This window comes from Choloepus didactylus, chromosome 2, assembly GCF_015220235.1.
Source record: "Choloepus didactylus isolate mChoDid1 chromosome 2, mChoDid1.pri, whole genome shotgun sequence".
NCBI lineage: Eukaryota > Metazoa > Chordata > Mammalia > Pilosa > Megalonychidae > Choloepus > Choloepus didactylus.
Window position 1 is genome coordinate 204,703,844 of NC_051308.1, and position 23,904 is coordinate 204,727,747.

At 40.2% G+C, this 23,904-nt stretch overlaps 1 protein-coding gene across 8 annotated transcripts in view; it reads right to left on the bottom strand.

Annotated features, from left to right (window-relative positions):
- The window catches only part of ST3GAL3 (ST3 beta-galactoside alpha-2,3-sialyltransferase 3), a 250,394-nt gene that overhangs the window by 137,727 nt on the left and 88,763 nt on the right, over nucleotides 1-23,904 (bottom strand). For 5 of the 8 annotated variants that reach the window (XM_037827457.1, XM_037827452.1, XM_037827460.1 and 2 more), the window contains one exon: nucleotides 17,706-17,753. The exons of the other annotated variants lie outside the window; for them this stretch is intronic. In XM_037827457.1, the coding sequence (XP_037683385.1) occupies nucleotides 17,706-17,753 (48 nt within the window). The remainder of the gene's footprint in view (nucleotides 1-17,705; nucleotides 17,754-23,904) is intronic. 8 annotated transcript variants of the gene reach the window in all.

Here is a 23,904-nt window from a genome sequence, read left to right on the forward strand (position 1 = left end):
GCACAGTCATAACACTCTAGGAATATAGGAGAGCTTCTTTACTCTTGGGGTTGGACAAGGCTACAGATCCCAGAGCATCTCACATTATACAAATGTGTTTTTGAGAAGTTGCATGTGAATTCAGCTTCTACAAAGGAAATGCTATTTTCACCATACCAACACTTGACCATTTCACCTCTGGGGAAGCTGTTAGGAAAGCCAGGTTTCACCAATAGTCCATCGATACCAAATCTGTAATAAGGACAGAAGATTCTGAGGCTCCCAAGACAGCCAAGCACAATATGTGCTGACATTCATGCACAGTTACCAGCACCTGAAGGTACTCTCTTCCCAGGGATCAAAGCAGCAAGGCAGCAGCTAGGCAGTGAAGGAGAAATGTTTAGTCTGGGAGCTTAGGCTTCCTGCCTCAGCCAGGCTGGAAAGCCCAGGATTACAAAAGTCACTGACCAAGGAGATCACATGTGTCCTTTGCCTGGCTACAGGTGGGAAGTTGTGTGGATGATGCAAATCTCTGCTTTTTTCTTCCTGAAGCTGGTAGTACCACTTCAGAGCTTTTTCCAGATGCTGCAAAGTTGCTGACAATTAACCATTAACAATTCCATTGCCACTTCAAATGGATAAGTCAGGTCTTAGTCATGGCAAAAGATATACAGAAACTTTTGGAAGAAAACTGGGGAATTCATATTAACTCTTAGAAGGTTCAGAAATTATGCATAAACAAAAGGAGAATCTGTGCCAAAGCATGTATGCACCAAATGATAAAATCTCCCTATACATAAGGAAAAATTAACAGAATTCCAAGGAGAAATGCAAAATAGGTCTTCATCATCATAAAGGGAAACACATGTACCTCTGAAAACTCAGGTTTACAAAATCAGTGAACATATAAAAGATTTGAACAGAAAATTAATAAATTTGAACTGACATTCAGAGGACCTTATACCTCAAAAATGGAGAAAGCATATTCTTTTCAAGCATATATGAAACATTTATGAAAACTTGACCACCTGTGAGTCCATAAAATCTTTCTCTTGCTGAATTAAAATTTTAATTGTTGGAAAACTATCAAACAGAAACAAGTTTTCCAAAATTCTAATTTTCACTTGAATGCTCACCTTGTGTCACTGGCAACAAAATACCATCAGTTTACCAAAGAAGATATGCAAATGCACAATGAACACATGAAAAGATACTCAACACCGTTAGTCAATAGAGAAATGCAAATCAAAACCACAATGAGAGTAGTAATCAATTGTTCAAGTGCTGATTGTGGTGATAAATGTATAACTTTATGATGATACTATGAACAATTGACTGTACACTGTGGATAAATGTATTGTATGTGAATATAACTCTCTAAAAATTGTAGGAAAAAATATAAATAGGAGTAAAAGTATTGGAGAAAACATGGAGAGAAGGATGTTCCTATCTACTGGTGATGAACAGGCAGAATGGTGTAGCCTTTTGGAAGGTCAGTGTGGTGGTTCCACAAAAAGCTAAGTATATGGGGGCCATAAGGTCCTACAACCTCATTATGGGGTATGTAATTGGAAGATCTGAGAGCAGAGACATGGATGGACATTTGCACACTGGTGTTCATGGAGGCAGTATTCAAGATTTGCAATGGATGGAGGTGGCCTAAGGATACATAGACCAAGGAACAGAATGGTGAACTGTGGTGTATGCACACAATGGAATATTGAGCAACTATGAGGAATGAAGCTATGAGACACGCAATGAGGTGAATGGCTCCTGTACATTTTGAGTGAAGCACATCAGAAATAAAGGTAAACACTATAATGCCTCACCAATATGGACTAACTACAATGTGTAAACTCAGAATTGAATCTTAGAACACAGCCTAACTGGGGAATGATTATTGTAATGGTCCCTAGATTGTAAGCTCTTACAGCAGCCAAATCTATTCCTGAATTGTAATGGCTGTCTCCAAACTCTGAGATGCTGATTCCTTAGTGTATAACCTGATTGGTCTCTGGAACATTGGGTATCTCTGTGACACCTGAAACTCAGAGCTAGAGCTCGGCAGATATGAATGTCAGTATTAGCACATAAAGCAACTGTTAAAAAAAAAAAAAAAAAAAAAAAAAGCTGAAAAAGAGCCCAGAATTCAATTAGTGATATGGATGAAGCAGATCTGGTTAAGACTAGGGTAAACTGGGCCAAAGGGTAAAGGTCGAAACTGACTGTGTTTTAAAACTTCAATTTCCATGTGAGAACAAGGTAAGAGATGTCTATTTGGTGCAGGATCTATATTTCCTAAACAGCATAACTCTACAGTCAGTTTGTTCAAACACCACAATTACATGGAGCTTTGAATAGGGAGTGAGATATGGTAGGTTTGAACAGGTTAAAGTGAAACAGTGACACATCCCAAAGTAATTTGGGAGGAGAATAAAAATATATATGCAGGGCCCCCCTGAGGAACTGGGGGAAAATGTGAATGAATTAGACTTCCTCACCTGGACTGCTGCTGATGTTCTCACAAACATTGAGGACTGGTGGTTTGATGTGCCGAGCCCTCTATTGGGGACTTGCCCTTATGAAGCTCGTTACTGCAAGGGAGAGGCTAGACTTGCATATAATTGTGCCTAAGAGTCTCCCCCTGAGTACCTCTTTGTTGCTCAGATGTGGCCCTCTCTCTCTCCAGCTAAGCCAACTCGGTAGGTGAACTCACTGCCTTCCCCCCTACATGGGACCTGACTCCCAGGGGTGTAAATTCACCTGGCAACACAAGACATGACTCCTGGGGATGAATCTGGACCTGGCATTGTGGGATTGAGAATATCTTATTGACCAAAAGGGGGATGCAAAATGAAACGAAATAAAGTTTCAGTGGCTGAGAGATTTCAAATGGAGTCGAGAGGTCACTCTGGTGGACATTCTTATGTACTATATGGATAACACCTCTTAGGTTTTAATGTATTGGAATAGCTAGAAGGAAATACCTGAAACTATCAAACTCCAACCCAGTAGTCTGGACTCTTGAAGATGATTGTATAACAGTGTAGCTTACAAGGGGTGACAGTGTGATTGTGAAAACCTTGTGGATTGCACTCCCTTTATCTAGTGTGAGGATGGATGAGTAGAAAAATGGGGACAAAAGCTGAATGAAAAATGTGGTGGGATGGGGGGATGATTTGGGTGTTCTTTTTTACTTTTATTTTTATTCTGATTCTTTCTGATGTAAGGAAAATGTTCAAAAATAGATTGGGGTGATGAATGCATGACTATATGATGGTACTGTGGACAGTTGATTGTACACCATGTATGATTGTACGGTATGTGAATATATTTCAATAAAACTGAATTTAATTAAAAAAAAACAAAACCACAATGAGATACCACTCACACCCACTAGGATGGCTACTATTTAAAAAAAAAAAAAATGGAAAATAGCAAGTGCGGACAAGGATGCGGAAAAATTGGAACACTTGTAAATTGTTGGTGTGAATATAAAATGGTGCCACTGCTACAGAAAACAGTTTGGCCATTCCTCAAAAAGTTAAACATAGAATTATCATGTTCAATACTGGCAATTCTGTTTTTAGGCATATACCCAAAAGAATTGAAAACAGGGCCTCAAGTAGATACTTGTACACCAATGTTCATAGGAGCATTATTCACAGTTGTCAAGAGATGGAGACAACTCAAGTGCCCATCAAAAGATGGATAAACAAAATCTGGTATCACATTCAATGGAATATTATTCAGCCATAAAAAGCAATGAAGTTCTGATCATGCTTCAACATGAATGAACCATGGAAACATTACATAAGTGAAATAAGCCAGACACAAAAGGACTAATATGGTATGATTCTACGTACATGAGGTATCTAGAATAGGCAAATTCATAGAGATAGAGGCTACCTGGGGATAGGGGGAGAGGCAAATGGGGAGTTATTGCTTAATGAGTGCAAAGTTTCTTTTGGGGGTGATGGGAAAGTTTTGGTATTAGATGATGGTGATGGCAGCCCAACTTTGTGAATGTAATTAATACCACTGAAGTGTATGAATGATGATTAAAATGGGAAATTTCATTATATATATATATATATTACAATAAAATTAAAAAATAAGTCAGTTGTTTCCCTTCAAGTGATAGGCTTCTTTCTTTGATTTTCAAGGAAATGTCTGCCAAATTCCAAAGTCTGAAAAACCACAGTCTGTCTGTCAAGTCTGTTTGTTCTTTCAAGTAAAAATGGTATCCCATGAAAAATGTGGCCAGTTCAGCTTGCAACACAAACAATCACACTAGTGTTTTCTCTTGGGACAAGCACTGTTCTTTGGTATGCAGCAGAAATGTTTTAGTTATGCTTCCCATTTCAGCATATATAATATTAAAAAGATGTGTACTTGAGTCACTAACATTAATATTTTTTACTGCTTCATGAAAGACATTCTTAAGTAAAACTGGTATTTTAATTTATTTTCTTACCGTGTGAGGCAGTGAAGAATACAGTAATGACAGCTAGTTGAGTTTAGTGCCACTGATTTGATTCATGTTGAAGTGCAAGAGCTCACACACCATTGCATTTGAATCCAATGAAAAAGGCAAGGAATGTCTTAGTGTTATTATGAAAATTGTTTTGACCTCACAGACCCCCTGAAAGGGTCTTGGGGAATCCCAAGAATCAACAGACCATACTTTGAGAGCAGCCACTCTGAAGCTTGAGTTTCTAATTTTACAATAGTTAACTGATTTCTACTGTTTCAGGGAAGATGCTGACTGTCTACCCTGGGGAGAGGCCTGGTTCTCACCACCTTTAGAGCAACGTCTACAGCATGTAACACCGCAGCATCCCTACCCTCAGGGGACAGGGAAGGGGTCATTTCCTCACTTTATAGACAGAGCTGATCTTCTACCATCAGTCCTCTTCCGTGACACCTCATCTGCGATTCCACAACTTCCCAAATGGGTGCCAAAAATGTCTGTGTACTGACCCCCTTAGTCCTGGGGGCAGTTGGTCAAGTCACCTGGCTGCAGACAGCCTTGTCTGGGGCGTCTCTGATGGGGCCCTGGAAAGCAGGTCTGATGGGATCCCCCTGGACATGCGAGCAGTGAGCATGGGAATGTAATTAGGGACACAGCTCGCGGTCGAGGTCCAGTGTAGTCTTATGGTCTCCAAGCTGGCTGCAGGGCGACTGCTCTAAGAATGCATGTGCATTCTGCAAAACGGATTCGCACTACTTTGAAATACCTGATATAAAAAAGCGTGACTGGATTTGAAATCCATTTGCCCTATCACAATAAATTTTAACATTACAATTTTGATGAAAGAAAAGGAAGAGCTGTTGGATTCTTTACATAGAATTCCAACTCTTGTAAACTTTTGAATGAGTGTAAAAAACTGATTTTCCATTTTCTATCAGTTACTGGTGTGGACAAAATTTGATGATGACAACTGAATATTTTTGAAGAGAGCATCATTACAAAGCCTTGACAGGAGTTATGTGGAGACTTCTCAGGCATAAAACTTGATATAAAAAACTATAAACAATGAAACAAACTCAGGTTTCTTATTTAAGAACTTGAAAAGATTTATTTTTGTTTCACGGCAATTCACCTTTAGTATCTTCCTTAATAATTTGTATTTTATTTACCTCATCATAATTCTCTAACAATAAAAAATTATCAATGCCTTTGCAATGGTCTGTGCAGATACTCCTACATCCCCTCCTGTTTATCCCAGCATGGCATACAGCCATTACCATTTTCTACCCATGCTGTGTGTAAGTAGTTGGGAGGCCTGTGCCATGGAGTGGGACTCTGCCCTAGGACAAAGGGAGACCCGACCTTCCTGCACACTCCCCAAGCCAAGTCCTACTGTAACTCCCATCTTCAGGCCCCTGAGCCCAGGAATGGAATCTCAGAGAATACAGGTGCACATCATGAGCCTAACGATACTGGTATTTTTGGTCTCCAGTGGTCCACTTCCTCTTTTCATTCTAAAAGAGCTAATTTCCATCAGCTGTCACGGTGTTGGGCACAAAGCAGGTGCTTAATAAATAACTGATAATGATGACGACCATGAGTATTTCCCATGAAGAGCCATTGGAGGAACATTATTAGTCGAAAGTCATCCAGGCAGGTTAGTTCATCAGGCAAGAACACTCCAACCACTCAAGAAAAGCAGCTCTGCCTTCAGATCTTTCCAGAGGGCTTGGGCTCCAATTTCTGTTCTATGGTGAGTTGCTAAGTGCAAAGGGTATAAGGGTAAATGGAATGAGGACCTATGGACCTATCCTAATCAAAATACATCCCTCACTTCTGCTGAAGAAATAGCATCGTATAGTCTCTAATAAAAGGCAAAGGTACTGTTAAACCTAAGTAACACATGCCATGGCTTGGGTGGAGGAAGAGGGAGCCAATGGTTCCAAACGGGTTGTCAGAGATACCTGATGAAAGGAAAGACTGTGAACTATTTATCGAGCATCTACTATGCATTCATGCTGCTCTCGGGACTCTCACTGACATTCTCAATATAATCTTTACAACAACCCAGTGAGGTAGGTGTTACTTCCATATTACAAATGAGGAAATGGAGCCAATAAATGCATCAGCTGGGATGCTGTTGAACCAACCTAGGTCTGACCCTGAAGCTTCTTTTCTTTACATTATGCCAAACTGACTCTAAGAGGAAATGAGAAAAGCAGACCTTAATATTAGGAAAGCAGCTGCCAGGAGAGCAATTATCTACTATTCCCCCCTGTCCCAAGGGTGATGGCAAAAGGCTCCAGCCACGCCCACATTTGTATCAGGGGACACATGAATCATGGGAGTCCGCAAAGGCTCCAGAGGTGCTGGCCAAAATGCAAACAGCTCCCACATCATCTCAAGTCAGAGAGATAAATTACTAAGTAGGATCAATTAATCAAAGACAAACTAAAATAGGAAAAGCAATTTTATAAAACAAACACAGAAAAATTCACTGACCTAGACTAAATTAACTGACCCAGTAAAATAACTTAGAGGTTCACAAACTCAAAGCCAACCTCCAATGGTTGTATGTTGGGAGGGGGAGGAGAGTCCCCATGAGAAACTCACGATGAGACACATTCCTCATGGCCCCCAGCCCTCCACTGGAGCACAGCAAGGCTCATCCCCAATGGAGAGTGGAACCTCTGTGGCCCTGAGTAAGAGGATCACAAGCTATCAAAGGAGCCCCAGAAGTCTCTCACCAAAGAAGCTTCACCCCAATGCAGCCCAAGAGGTCATTGTACCCATTTCTACTTCTGTCCTGGGAAAACAGCAGTTGTCTAGCGCTGAGCCCTGCAGTGAATTCATTTCTATTCATGTATGAAGTGTCCAGGCCATGCTAAGGCATCTGGAGCTAAGCTGCAGGAGGAGCATGAGAGACAGCATGGCAAGAGCAGCTGGTTGAAAAAATGGGGGGGGGGGGGGCTCACTCTGCAGTTTGTATCTTAAATTTCATGGAGTTTACCACCTTGAAGGCTAGATAAGGTATACATACTAAACTAGCAATTATTAAAGAAAATTAGACAAATGCTGCTCCTCAAACAAAAATTATTTTATTTTCCCCAATTGTAAAGATTACACATGCTTACTGTAAACCCAATCACCAAAAAACATGTAAAGAATAAAGTAAGAACCATTAGAAACTCCAATGCTAAGTTAACTGCTGCAAACATTTTGGTGAATATTTTTCCAGAAGTTTCTCTTTGTGTAAATATGTACATAAATGGGCACATATAATTTTACTCACATAATTTTACATGCATGCTATTTTGTTCCTGTTTTATTCACTCAACAATATCCTCAGCATCTTCCATGTTAATAAAAATAGAACTGCATCATCATTTTTAATGACTGTACAGTGTTCCATTGTATGGATGTGCTGCTCTTTATTTACTCCTTAATTATCCATTAAGTGATGGACATTATTGTTTCTAATTTTCCACTCTTCATTCAATAAATATTTGACTAAGCACTTATTACGTACCAGGGATATAGTGGTGAATAAGACAGGCAAGGTCCCTGGCCAAATGAAGCTTTTATTTCACTGGGGGTGACTGGCAACATGCAAGTAAACAAACAGATAATTTGAAAGAAGGTTAAGTGCTAAGAAGAAATGAAGACTTGGTAATAGAAAAGAACCAGAGGTAAGAAGAGTGGACTCCTTCAGTTAAAGAGGTCTGGGAAGGCCTCTCTGAGGAGGTGACATTTGAAAAGGCATCTGAAGTCAGTCGTGCAAAGCAGGAAGTAAGAGCAGCTGGACAGAGGAAATAGAAAGTACAAAGCCCCTGGAGCAAGGAGGGCCTGGCATATTCAAGGTCTGGCAGGAATACACATGTGGCTTGTGGGCAGTGAGAAAGGGGCAAGCAGACAATTGTGAACTTGGAGAGGTAAGTAGGAGGTAGCGAGTAGGACCCAGTAGTCAGGGTAAGGAGTTTGGATCTTATTCTAAGTACACTGTCACTGAAGAGATTTCAATGGGAATAAAATATGATCTGGTTTACAATTTCTAAAAGATCACTCTGGTTGCAATGCAGAGAATGGTCTGCTGGGAGGCAAAAAAAGGAGCACAGGGAGGCCCATTAGGAGATGTTTAGTAGACTGGGGAGAGAAAATAGTACCTTGGACTGTAGTGCTAGAGAGAAGTGGCTGGAACACATTCTGGGGATAGAATAAGGGGGAAGGGTAAGGAAGAGGAACAGTCTAGATGACTCCTAGGTTTGTGGTTTGAACAGCTGGGTAGATGGGGAAGAAAGAGTGAGAGAGGAACACAATTTCAGCATACAGTTTTATTATATTTACATGCAAGTATTTTGTTTTGGGAGAGCTACTACAAATTTTTTTTTTAATTTAATTTTGGTTTTCAGTTGTTTATTGCTAGCATATGATTAATTTTTGTGTTTTGATCTTGCATCTGTCATCTTGCTAAACTCACTTAGTTCTAGGAATTCCTTTTCTAAAGATTCCTTTGGATTTTCTATGTAGACAATCAGGTCATCTATGAGAAGCATGTCACAGGATAATATCTCTACTGAGGAATCTGATAATGAAGATGCTCACTCCTTCTCTCTATGCTGCTCTCATACACCACCTGATGTTTTCTGTTCTGATGGTGAAGAACCAGTTATTCCTTCTGATATAGAAGCATATTTAACAGAATCTTTACCTATAAACACTCAAGTACAATTTCCAAATGATAAAAAGTAGAAAGACCTTATTATAATAACCAGGACAGATGATTCATATTCTTCAAGTCCTATATTAGAAGATTATACTGAAGGAGAAGCTAAATGGTTAAAAGAGCTGTGAACATTTTCAAGAAAGCAGAAAGGTCCTCGCAACCTTCCTAGATAGAGATAACATGTAATCCCTGGTCCTCTGTGAAAACAGGATGGGGCTGCAGCTCTTACTTTAATCAAAAATAAGTCATAAATAGTGCAACAAGGTTGAATACAGTCCTAACCAAATGTATGTTTATCAGTATGACATAATGGTCAAATTAATCATAGAATAAAATAAAAAACTATATTAATAAGTTAGAAATAAGTAATAATTTCTTTTCTAATTTTTAGTCTTTGTATAAGTGGAAGTGTGATGTATTGCTCCTACAGAAATCATAGCTTAATTAGTAGAAATATTTTCAGCATAGTTTTACAGACATTCAAAGGTAAGTCTTAGATAAGGCTGTGGATAATCTCCTTAATCTTCAACCAAACGTGGATCAAGACACTTTGCTTCATGAGTCACTTGTGCTCACGACACACCTTTAATGTCAAAATAGAATATGATTTGATTGAATGTAAATCAAAAGTGCTATAAATTCTCTGTAACTCAGACTAGGGGGAGCTCTCTGCTCTCATGTCCAGCTGCATATGGAGGAATGGAGGATCCCAGGCTTGGTAATGTTTCAATTAATTTTTACACTATAAACTTGTTCCTTTTACCTTAAGTGCTTCTTTAGTAAAAAATATGTTAAAGTTGAATTCTTGTCTTGAGTGCTCTTTACTTTTAAACTATTGCCTGTCCCTAGACTCTTAAGTGAGTGGGAGGTTACTTGATGAAGCCCAAACCCATTGAATCAGGACCTGAAAAGGCTCAGGCCTTTTCTAATGGAGATCATAGGTTTGAGGTGTAAAGAGACGAGCCTGTGACAAGGGATAGTTTTATTTCTCCCTTTCCAATCTATATTCTTTTTATTTCTTTTTCTTGCTTTATTACTCTTTCTTTAGAGGGAAAACAGTATTTTACCATTAAGTATGATGTTTGCTATAGGTTTATTGTAGATGCCTATTTTAGTTTCCTGGCAATGTCATGCAATGGGTTGGCTGAAAACAACAGGAATTTATCAGCTCACAGTTTTGAGGCTAGGAGAAGTCCAAAACCAAGGTGTCATCAAAGTGATGCTTTCTCCCAGAAGACTGAGGCATTCTGGGGCTGGCTGCTGGAGATCCTTGGTCCTTGGCTTTTCTGTCACATGGCAGTACACATGGTGGCCTTTCCTGGCTTCTTGGTTCCACTGACTTCCAGCTTCTAGATGCACCATCTAGCTTTCTCCCTCTGTGGCTTTCCCTATAAGGCCCTCAGTAATAGGATTAAGACCCTTTCTGATTCACCTGGGCCACACCTTAAATGAAGTAACCTCATCAAAAGGTCCTATTGACAATGGGATCACATCCACAGGTATGGATTAAATTTAAGGACATGTTTACCTGAGGTACATGGCTCCAAGCCACCACAATGCCCTCCATCAGGTTAAAGAAGTTCCCTTCTAAGTTTGCCTTCTAAATTTCCCTTCTAAGTTTTTTTTTCTTTTTTTTATTAAATTCAGTTTTATTGAAATACATTCACACACCATACAATCATCCATGGTATACAATCCACTGTCCGCAGTATGATAACATAGTTATGCGTTCATCACCACAATCTATCTTTGAACATTTTCCTTACATCAGAAAGAACCAGAACAAGAATAAAAAATAAAACTGAAAAAAGAACACCCAAATCATCCCCCCATCCCACCCCATTTGTCCTTTAGTTTTTATCCCCATTTTTCAACTCATCCATACACTAGATAAAGGGGGTGTGATCCACAAGGTCTTCACAATCACACTGTCACCCCTTGTAATCTACATTATTATATTATTGTCTTCAGGAGTCCAGACTGCTGGGTTGGAGTTTGGTAGTTTCAGGTATTTACTTCTAGCTATTCCAATACATTAAAACCTAAGAGGTGTTATCTATATAGTGCATAAGAATGTCCACCAGAGTGACCTCTTGACTCCATTTGAAATCTCTCAGCCACTGAAACTATTTCATCTCATTTTGCATCCCCCTTTTGGTCAAGAAGATACTCTCAGTCCCACGATGCTGGGTCCACATTCATCTCCGGGAGTCATATTCTGCATTGCCAGGAAGATTTACAACCCTGGGAGTCGGGTCCCACGTAGGGGGGGAGGGCAGCGAGTTCACCTGTCGAGATGGCTCGGTTACAGAGAGAGAGGGCCACATCTGAGCAACAAAGAGGTACTCAGAGAGAGACTCTTAGGCACAATTATATGCAAGTTTAGACTCTCCTTTGCAGTAACGAGCTTCATAAGGGCAAGTCCCATGATCGAGGGCTCAGCACATCAAACCGCCAGCCCCAGTGTTTGTGACAACATCAACACCAGTCCAGGTGAGGATGTCCAACACATTCGCACCTTCCCCCAGATCCTTGAGGCTGGGGAGGGGGAGGCTGTAAATATATTTTTTATTATCTGCCCAAATTACTCTGGGATGTGTCACTAAGATTTTTGAATCATGCATGGACGTTGAATTTTGTCAAAGGCTTTTTCTTCACCAGCTGAAATTACCACGTAATTTTTCTTCTTTAGACATTTAATATGGTAGATTACATTGATTTATTTTTGAATATTTAACCAGTCTTCCATTTCCTGAATAACCCCCACTTAGTTGTCAAATTGGGTAAGTTTTAGTCATTATTTCTTCTAATATTTCTTCTGCAACACATTCTTTCTCTTCAATGACACAGATGGTAAACTTTCTGGTATTGTCCCACAGGTCCCTGAGGTGTTGTTCAATTTTTTAAGTGTTTTCCTCTCTCATGTCTAGATTGGATAATTTCTATTGCTTTATTTTCAAATTCACTGATTCTTTCCTCTGTCAACTCCAGTTTGTAAGGTTTTTTTATTTCAGTTATTGTATTTTTCAGTTCTTATATCTCCCCTTTGTTTCTTCTTTTTATCTTCTATCTTTTTGCTGAGACTTTCTATCTTTCCATTCATTTCATGAGAGTTCTCACCCTTATTTCAGGGAGCATTTTAAAAATAGCTGCTTTAAAGTCTTTGTCAGATTATTCCAACACCTGTGTCTTCACAGCATTGGCATTTGCTGATTGTCTTTTCCCATGTGAATTGAGATCTTCATATGAAGATTAATTTTGGATTGCATCCTGGACATTTGATTATTATGCTAAGAATCTCCAAGTTTTGTTTAAATCCTATGGAGAATGTTGTTTTGTTTTTGTTTTTGTTTTTGTTTTTGTTTTTGTTTTCAGCAGGCAATCAAGCAGGTTGGGTTCGGAAAGCAAGTTCTGACCAGCCTTCTATGGGTTGTGGTTTCAACGTCAGTTCCTTTGTCAAAGGCTTTGCTGTGTTATTCAGATATGTCCTGTGTGTGTTCCATGCAGTGTACAATCTGGGACCTGCACATTGATCTAGCCTTAGTTCAGTTCTCAAAGTCTGATGTGTTGTTTGGAATCAGATGCATGCATCAACAGCTCACAGGTTAGCTCAGAAGTTGATAAACAACTTTATGGAAACACTCTTCTGAGCTCCTCCCTCTCCATTTTCTCCCCTTAACTTTTGAGTTCCTTGGGCCTCCCCTTCTTGGTCTTCTGGCCAGAAAGCTGGGGTTTTAGTTACCATGGTCTGCCATGTATCTCCTGGATTGTGCCCATATCTGTGGTCAAGCATCAGGAAGGCAGAGATAGAAAAAGCAACCAGTCTTCACCTCACCCTCTTGGGATTACACCTCCTCTGATCAGTGAGGAAGGTTCCCCTCTCTCAAACTTACAGGCTCCACTGCTGCTGTTGTCAATACCACACTAAGGGACTGCCTGAGGGCTGGAGCACAAGAGAACACAGAAAAGGGGGAAAAATCTGTGGGTTTCGCCCCTTTCTATCTGAGCCTGAGGAGCAACTTCCCACCTCAAAGCCACAAGTAAGGTCTTCTCCTGGAGTTCTCTCTGTGCCCTGATGGCCACTGAAGGATTTGGGGCTACCTTGTGTCTAGCCAGGGAATACTGAAGGAAAAATGGGAAATTCACTGCTGATTTGATGGTACTTTGAATTCTGGTCTTTCTCCAATCTGTCTGCTAATATTTACTTTTCAGACTCCTCAAATAGCTGCTAAATGTATTCTGTGCAGGGTTTTAGCTTCATTAAGTGAGAGATATTGTGGAGTGTGCTCACTCCATCTTATCTGGATCTGGAACCTCTACTTTCTAGTTTTAATTACCCACATTAACAGAAAGTGCGGATTAATTCCAAAGTTATCTTGCTATAATTATAAAAAAAAAAATGGCAATATGGTTATGCCGAATACTCTGTAAATTCTCCCCAAATAAAATGGTACAATGGCCACTGTGAAGACTTCTGCTAAGCTCTTCCCTGTTATCACTCCCTTTTAGGGCTGATACAAAGCATGAGATGGCAAAATTGTTGGCCTCTTACAAGTATTCCCTGGGAGCATGAAAAGGTAGAACTAGATGTGGAACCTCAAAAAGCTCCTATAGCCATGCAGGCTGCACACAAAGCCCAGTTAAACGTTAGGAAATGATAATTCAATCAGGTAATAAAGCAGAGTACTGTAGGTGTAGTCAAGAAAACTAGATGCGAGGTAAACCAAGAATCTGTTCTAATGTAAAGTTGACTTTGAGTCCATTTGAACCTATCCTCCATTAAGAGGGAACCAGGCAGTAAAATATCTGAATGTTTGTTTTTGCCAGCTTTTACTGAGAACCATCTACAAACCTAGGAGCCTTATCTGTGACACATAGTTATTTGCAGGCTAATCTCAAATCTTCTTATAGCTCTAAGAGAGATCTGGAGGCCAAGGACCAAAATCCCCTTGAAAATAAATGAGAACAGAAGAAGAAAGCACTCCTTGGTTATTAATATGGACTCTGGAACCAGACTGTCTAAATCCAAATCCTGGCTCTACCACTTGCTTCCAATTTTAAGTTGGATAAGTTCCTTAACTTCTCTGTACCTCAGTTTCCTTATCTGGAAAATGAGGATAACAGTACCTATCTCATTGGGTTGCTGTAGGATGTAAATGAGTTGGTATATGTATAGTAGTTACAACTGTGCTTGAAACATAGTAGATGTTCAATAAATATTAGCTGCCCTTTCCCCCTCCTCCTTTTTTATTCAGGCAAGCCCTTCCTACAGTGCTGCTTCCTGGACCTTCTTTTCCTAGGAATAGCTTGTCCCATGCCTCTAGGCTTCCATGCCTATCACTGACAACACAGATTATGCCCTTTATATTAAAAAAAAAGTGAGAGATAATAAATATATGGAAAAATGCATAAAATATAAATGCACAACTTAACAAGTTACTATAAAATAGATACCCATGTAACCCCACTCAGGGCACTAAAAAGAACATTATCAACACCTCAGAAGTCTTCGTGTGCCCGTTCCTGGTCATAGCTCCTTCCTCCTGCTCATTGAACACCGCCATCCTAACTATAATGGAATTCATTTCCTTGCTATGGAATAATGCAATATATATTCTGTTTTGTCTGACTTCTTTCACTCAACAGTATGTCTAAGAGCCATCCAATGTTGTGGCATCTATCTGTAATTTTCTCATTTTTACTGATGCATCATATTCATACTATGACTAAAACACAGTTTGCATGTCCATTCTACTGTTAGGTATTTGGATTGCTTTTGATTTTTGACAATTTTGAAAGATGCTCTTGGGAACATTCCTGTACATGAATCTTGTACATACATCCTGGTATGCATAAGCATCAATTTCTGCAGGGAATACACCTAGAAAGGAATTGCTAGGTCATGTGGTAGGTGTATATTCAATTTTAGCTAGATATTGCCATAGTTTTTTCCAAAGGAACTGTATCAATTTACTCTCCAGTAGAGAATGAGAGCTTCCACTGCACCACATCGTCGCCAATGCTGGTACTGTCAGGATGTGTGGGAGTATAGCATTGTGATTCTAATTTGTTTCCCTCGGGACTAATACAACTGAACACCTTTTCATAGGTTTACTGGCCACTTGGAATTCCTCTTTTGTGAGGTGCCTGTCCAGGTCTTTTTCCCATTTCTGTACTGGGTTGTTTCTTTCTTCTTATTGATTTTTACAGTTCTTTCTGGATACAAAGCTCTCTGTTGTTTGTGCCATGAATATCCTTTTTCACTTTGGATTGCCGTTCCAGTCTCTTAATGGTATCTTTTGATTAATAGAAGTTATCTTTAATGCAATGAAATTGGCCTATCTTTTCCTATATGAATAGACACAATTTTTGTGTCAATTTAAGAATTCTTTCTGTCTGTCCACTCTATCTTAAAGTGACTTCTCCTGCCTCAGCATTTGGTAAGGGACTCCTTAAGCATTTGGTAAGAGACAGCAAGATGGCAATGGAGAGAACATGGGCTCTAGAGTTAGACAAAAATGACTCACCCCAGAAAGTTTACTTCACCTCTTTGAGCATTAGTTTCTTTATTTATAATTAAGAATATACTATCTACCTTGCAAAGCTACCATAAGAGATAACTGAGATGTGGGTAAAACACCTGGAAGGCCATCAGTAAACATTGATAGCTGGGATTATATTCTCTGAACATCTTTCCCCTTATCCACAATGCAACAACTGCCTGAACCTCATGGCTGCTTTGTGAAACATCAATCTATTGTATTCCAGGACAGCAAAAGGAATAACTGTCCTCAACAGGCCAGCAGAGTCTTCTTGGTATTATAGGTGACACCTACCACCTTCACCCGACAATGCAGGCTTGATGCAGAGATACTCTTCCCACAAAGTAAAGTCATTCTGGGGCCCCATGGGGACCCCATGGCAGCAGATTGAACAACCAAGGCAATCTCTCTTCCTGCTTACCACCAGTAAGCACAGGGGTGGTGAGTGTGTGGACTGCCTTAGACATGGAAAAGCCAAGCTCCTTGGGCCTGGGTGATTCTATGTCAAGGAGTGGGTGGTGGTGCCAATTTGTGTGCCCTACATTGTGGACACAGGGAAGAGCATGAGTGTGTTTGCGTGCAAGCATTTTGGCATGAGTGCACAGTAAAATGTGGTACTCCTCGCCTGGCGGGGGTGTGTTTGAGTATGTGGGGTAAACGTGTAAATATGCAATGGGGTGTATGTCCTCAGGGAACTGTGAAGCTCTTACCAGCCTGCCATTCTGCTGGAGAACCCTGATGGTAATCTACACCACCCTACCCTGAGCTTGGTTCTCCCATAGCTCTCTGCCCCATTGTCTGAGATAGGATATGTGCACAGAAAACAAATATCCTTTTATATATGAACCTGGGCCACTTTTTATGAGGAGAGACCATCTACTGCAAACTCCTTAGGGTACACTTTTTTTTTTTTTTTTAATTATCCTTTGTATACTTTATTTTTTTATCTTCATTTTATTGAGATATATTCACATACCACGCAGTCATACAAAACAAATCGTACTTTCGATTGTTTACAGTACCATTACATAGTTGTACATTCATCACCTAAATCAATCCCTGACACCTTCATTAGCACACACACAAAAATAACAAGAATAATAATTAGAGTGAAAAAGAGCAATTGAAGTAAAAAAGAACACTGGGTACCTTTGTCTGTTTGTTTCCTTCCCCTATTTTTCTACTCATCCATCCATAAACTAGACAAAGTGGAGTGTGGTCCTTATGGCTTTCCCAATCCCATTGTCACCCCTCATAAGCTACATTTTTATACAATTGTCTTCGAGATTCATGGGTTCTGGGTTGTAGTTTGATAGTTTCAGGTATCCACCACCAGCTACCCCAATTCTTTAGAACCTAAAAAGGGTTGTCTAAATTGTGCGTAAGAGTGCCCACCAGAGTGACCTCTCGGCTCCTTTTGGAATCTCTCTGCTACTGAAGCTTATTTCATTTCCTTTCACATCCCCCTTTTGGTCAAGAAGATGTTCTCTGTCCCACGATGCCAGGTCTACATTCCTCCCCGGGAGTCATATTCCACGTTGCCAGGGAGATTCACTCCCCTGGGTGTCTGATCCCACGTAGGGGGGAGGGCAGTGATTTCACCTTTCAAGTTGGCTTAGCCAGAGAGAGAGGGCCACATCTGAGCAACAAAGAGGCATTTGGGAGGAGGCTCTTAGGCACAACCATAGGGAGGCCTAGCCTCTCCTTTGCAGCAACCGTCTTCCCAAGGGTAAAACCTATGGTAGAGGGCTCAACCCATCAAACCACCAGTTAGGGTACACTTTTAAAACAACTGGATAAGTTTTCTGGGTGTTGTATCCCACTGCTGCTTCTTAGACCATGAGATGCTAGAAAAGCTTCTTAAGACTTTCCCCACAACTCTGAGATATGCCATTGCCCTCCCCAGACACCTCCCATCTCATTAGGCTCCACTCAAAGGTGGCCTTGTTGAGTGCTGAAAGGATGAAAGAGGGGGAAGGACCGGTACCTGAGCCTAGTGTTTGTCCAGCGGAGTCATAGGAAAGAACCACTGAATCTGCAACACAAGAGGACAAGTTCATTTCTTCTTCTTATAGTAAAAAAAAGAACCAGCTTCCCACTGGCTCTGCCCCCCACCCCACCCCTCAAGGGAGAGTCAATGGGAACAGAGCCCAGCTGCACAGATGGCACCCCCAGGTCCATGCCCACCCATCCGTTAGGCCAGGAGGCCCTGCCAAGTCCAGCACCCCGTGCCTCCTGACACTGAGAGGAACATCTCAGGGCAGGGACAGGCCCCAAATTCTTCAGGGGCATTTCCTATCAGATTAAAGGACAAATTTATTTCTTTTTCCTTCTTGCCATAAAAATAAAATTAAACCAAAGCAAAAGGAAACTTTCCTCCTGCATCTGGTTAAAAGCACTGCCATTTTGCCTTTGACTTCTCCCTTTCTTTTCCTACCAACATATCAAATTTTTATTATTTCTTCCCAAAAAAGACTTAAAATAGCTCATAGGAACTTACAGTATACACTGGAATAAAAATGAAGAAGTCCGAGGAAAGAAAAATATTACATAATCAGGGGAATATTAGTGCACAAAATGCATGCCATGAGGACCTATACAAACGTGACGGTAGAAGGCGAGGAAGGCCTGAGCTTCCGATCAGCCAAAGGGAAAAGGAGAAAGTGAACAGTTACAAGAATCATTCATTATTTCAAACTCTCAGTACCCATGTATTGGACATCCACTATGTACAAGATACTATCCTATGACTGAGATACTGCAGCAAACAAGGAAATAGAGGTCCTTACACTCACGGACCTCCCATCATCAGTCTAGAAGAGAAAAAAGTTACCAAGCTATTTATTTAATTTTAAAAAAGATTCAGCAAAAAAGAAAAGAAGTGAGTCTCTGAAAGTCTGTATTACGAACCAGTCTTAGTTTGGAAGGGGAGTGGGGGCTGGTTAGGGAAGACTGCCCTGAAGAAGCGACACTTCAACTAATAGCTGAAGGATAAGAAAAGGTTTAAACCTGACACAAAGGGAACGGGGGCATTGCAGGCTGAGAGCATGACATGTGTGGACTCCCTGAGGCAAGATGGAGCCGGTGCTCCAGAGCAACTGAAAGAGCAGAACGTTAAAGCTAATATGATGGAGTGATCAGAGAAATTTCCCTTGTGGGTCTCTGATGTATAATGTGTAGGCTGTATCTTCTACAACATTCTATAAATAATTGCTTGTAAATCTTGAATGGCTGTTTCTTACAACATGCGTCAATGCAAATGATGGCATAAAGCCGATGTACAGTTCAAAACAAGCAATTCTAAGGGTGCCAAGATGATATAAGGCCCAAGATAACCCAACAGACTCCAGATCCAAAAAGGGTCAGATTCAAAGGCTCATTGCCTACAAAGGAGTACCAACCGGAGGCATACAGGACCGGTGTCTACAGCCACCCCGCCACCCCAGAATTATTCTTCAGTTCTCAGTTCATATGCCATTTTCTCTTATTGCATGTGAAATGTGACACAATAATTATCATAACTGTTAAATATCATGTATCTTCACTGCTAGACTAGAAGCTCCATAAAGGCAGACACTACCTCTGCATTATTCACTGCTAATAATAAAAGCACCTGGCACTCAATAACAGTGTCTGGAGAAATGAATGGACTGCATATCCTTCAGGCAGTCCTTCATAAATGTTTTTTTTCTCACATCAAGCCTTTACTAAGAACTGTGTAGTGGCAGAGAGCTGGAGGATGTGGTTTTTGGTAAGGATAAGGAGGACAGATATTCTTACTGCCAGTTAAAGGCAGATACATATGCTTTGAAATCTACCAAGTAAAAGGTAGGGTGAACATCTTTTTATAAAAAATATACAAGCAAAATTAGGACACTTGGCTGAACAGATAGGTGACCATCCTATTTTCATACAATCAATAACCATTTCTACCTCTTTATCAACATTTTTCATATCTGCCTCCTCTCCATGCCACTGTCCATTTGGAAGAGAAGCTCCTACGCTCTCTTTTTAAACAGCTTTATTGAGGTATAATTTACATACTATAAAATTAACTTCTTTTAAATGTACAATTCAATGATTTTTAGAAAATTTATGCAGTTGTGCAATCATCACCAAAATCTAATTTTAGGACCTTCCATCCAGAAAGATCCCTGGTGCCCACTTGTAGTCACTCCTTGTTCTTACTTCCAGCCCAGGCAGAAGATTTACTGTCTGCAGATTTGCCTTTTCTGAACACCTCCCTATCCTCTTTTTCTGGGCCTGTTCTGATAGTCTCCTAACCACCCTCTTGCCTCCAACTGACCTCACGTCCATTGTACTGCTGCATGATTTTTCTAAAAAGTACACCTGTTTCTCTGCTCTCGATTAAAATGCTTCAATGGCTCTCTGAGGCCTAAAGATCAAGTCCAAGCTCTAACATTCAAGGTCTTCATCCTTTTACCTCATTAGCCATTTTTAATGCACCTCAGTTTCCAAACATGTATGTTTTTATTGTATTTATTCAGAGGTGTGAGCCTTCAAATCTTCAGACATTGAACATGCTGTTCCCTCTGCCTGTTTGCCTAACAAACTCATATTTTTCCATTAAAACCTGACTCATTCTCTCCCTTTTCTTGAAGCCTTCTCTGATCAGTTCTGTTCACCCTGATCTTTAGGCCACCACTGTACACCTATCATGGCATTTATCAAACTTTATTATAATCCTTGTTTATTTCTCTTTTTCTCTCATTAAATGTCAAGTTCCCTGAGGATAAGATTTTCTTATTCATCTTTGAGGCTTTAAAGCCTAGCTTAGTGCCTAACGCACAGAAAGCGGTCCATATGTTTATTAAACAAAGGAATAAACTGGTAAATTTTCTTGCTTTCTTTCAAAGGTGATGGAATCTGAGTGACATTCACAAGTTGGGGAAAAAAATCCATTATGTGTATAGATTCTTAGTCAGTTCAAGTCACCTTGAACTGACCTTCAAGGGTGAAGTGTCAGGGTTCAGGCCTGGCCTCACCCAGGAAGATATAAGCCCTCATACAAACAGCCTCGACACCTGCAGGACGAAGAGAAGTGCCCAACAAGCCCTCTTAGGTGAGAATCACATTCACTTGGAGGAGATAAAGAACGGCTTTCTGAGGAGGTGATTGCCTTAGTAGGCAGTAATAAAAATAGCATCTCAAATTTTATTGCAGTTGACAACTATTTTTCCAATTGCAATTTACTTTCTTTGTATTCACAGACAATCCTTGAATAATCTCTTTAAATTAAAATCTAAATGCAAAGAAAAAGTAAGACTAAAAGGCTATATTCTAAATGCTAACAATGGTTCTCTCTTGGTGGTTGAATTACAGGTGATGTTTATTCCCTGCATTTTGGCAAAATTTCCACAGTGAACATGTATTACTTGTATTAACAGGTTAAAATAAAGTTATAAAAAGAACTTGCAAATCCAGCTCTAGGATTTTAACCTCGAAATCACTGATACCAGTGCAAAAGGACTCAGGGTCCTTGAGAGCCTTCAGTATTCACTTGTACATGTTGACTCTCAGCGGATGAGGTCGTCCTCACATTGCATCCCACTAAATATACCCCAGGCACACTGATTCCTAAATGGGCTGTCTTTTCTCTCTTTCTCTTCTTCCCTCTCTCTCGCAAATATTATCATGTGCTTATTTTGTGTCAGGCCCTGTGCTAAAAACTAGAGATATGGAAAGGAGTAAGACATAGGCTTTGTCTTCCTGCCAAGGAAGACAGACAAGTTAATACACACTTAAAATAAAAATAAAGTGTGACAGTTAGTATACAGAGGTAAGCAACAATCAGATGACAGTTTTACTGGAGAGAAAAAGTCAAAGTCTTTGCAAATATTATTTCTATGTTAGTGGAGTGCTTCCAAGAGTGTGGGTCTGCAAATTGCAGAAGATGCAAATAAGAGGGTAGAAATTTCAGGAGGAAGTTAGTGACATTTTCATATTTTGTGTAAGTTTTGATGAATTGTGCATTGAGTATTAAAGGCACAGACTTGAGAATCACTTTGGCCATTCATTATTTGTATTTATTCTAAAGGATGTAAGATTATTTCAGTTACAAACCATTTTGACAGCTAAAGGGAAAATTCAGTTTTCAGCAAATTGAGAAGTTTGTTTTGCAAGAAACAGAGCAAGAATATCCAGACTTCTCCCTCTCGAGCTAACAACGATGTCATTTTTATTTCGAGCAGCCCAGGCTCCAGCTTTCCCTGGCTCGCAGGCGGGAGGCAGCCATGTGGTATGCGATACAAGTGACCAAGCAGAATTCCAGACCAAAGCACAACACAGCCTTGCCGCACATGACTCTGTTCAATGAGGAAACCTAGAATTTACTGGAAATCTTTTATTATGGTCAGATGTTTCCTGTGTCTGGTTTCTTAAGCGAAAGAAAAGGAACATAAAGGGAGTCTGAAGAAGAATGGCTCAGTCTCTCCAGCCATTCAAGAGGCTTCCAAAGCTCAAGTTATGTAGTCAGTGAGCCATGGTTTGGAGGGATTGTCTTGGTACATATTCAACGCATACCTTCTGCTATCCATCATGTATAAGCCCTGGAGAGATAAGAAAAAATAATAATAAAAAGAGTTTCCTCAAGTAGGTTGCAACCTAACAGGTAAAATAAAAACACATATAAAATAGGGTGGGGGGGATGATTTGGGTGTTCTTTTTTACTTTTATTTTTTATTCTTATTTTCACTCTTTTTGGTACAAGGAAAATGTTCAAAAAATAGATTGGGATGATGAAAGCGCAACTATATGAAGGTTCCATGAAGAACTGATTGTACACTTTGGATGATTGTATGGTAGGTGAATATATCTCTATAAAATTGAATTTAAAAAAAAAACATAAAGCTAAGCATAACACAAAGGGATGGAATAAGAGTAATGAGGGAAATTTCACTGTTCATTCATTTAACAGATATTTATTGAGCAACTACTATATACCAGGCTTAGGGTTACAATGGTGAGCAAGATCAAGAATGTTCCTATTCTCAAGGGATTTATAGTTTAGTCAGGGAGATAAAAAAAGAAGTAGGCAAATAAAGGAGCAAAATAATTTTGACAGTGATAAGTGGTATGAAGAATATTAAACCATGTAGTAGTAACCAAGGTTAGGGAAAGCAAGGCCATATTAGATAGTTTAGCCTTCATGGAAGGCTTCTCTGAAGAGGTAACAGATGGGCTGAGATCTGAAGACAAGGAGCTAGCTATGGAAAGATCAGGGGCAAGAGAGTTCTCAGCAGAAGGAAAATCAACTGTAGTGACCTTGGTACAAAGGAACAGAGAGAAGGCTAATGGTACTGGAACATGGAACACAGAAAGTACAAGGAGGGTGGGAAAATGAAGTCAGAGAGGAAGACAAGAGCCAGATCTGTAAGGGTCTTACAGGCTATGGTAAGATGTCTGGATTACATTTCAAAAACAAGGAGAAGCCTCTGCTTAAAACCATGGGAATGGAGAGGATTGTAGGAAGATGGCAGAGCAGGAAGCTCCAGGAACCAGTCCCTGTACCAAAACAACTACTGAACTGGCAGAACTGTCTTAATCAACTATTTTAAAACTCTGGAGTCCAGTAGGACACTCTGCAGCATCCAGGGAAGTGCTAGAGAGAGAGGCCTGTAAATTGTGGTAAACACTGTGAATTTCACCCTTCCTGCAGTGGCTACCACCCCCCATTCCCCATTCCCCAACCTCATGGTAGGCAGCAGTGGTAACTGTAGCCCATGCCCCAAGTGCAGCTTCCTGGTGCCAGGGTGAGATATAAAGACCTAGACCTCCAAAATAAGGGGTGTGCGGTCTGATTGTTGATCTCTGTTTTGATCAGCTACTTCAGATTGCTGGGGTGCTGGCTCTGAGGGCAGCCATTGTTCCAAACACCCTCCTGTAAAAGCAGCAGGGGAGCTTTAAAGAGGTAGGAACTTTTATTTTCCTCTAGTCTCTTTTTTTATTCCCGTTTGGGAGCAAAAATGGTTTGGAAAAGTCACAAATTGATGGCTCCTGTCCTCAGCAACAACAAAACTAAAAACAAAACAAATCCCAAGCAAACCCAGAGGAGTGGGAAAACTAATTTCCAGAGTTATAACAACATAATGCTCAGAATGTCCAGTTCTCAAAAAAAAAAATTAAAAAACATGCAAAGAAACACCAAAGGATAGCCCATTCACAGG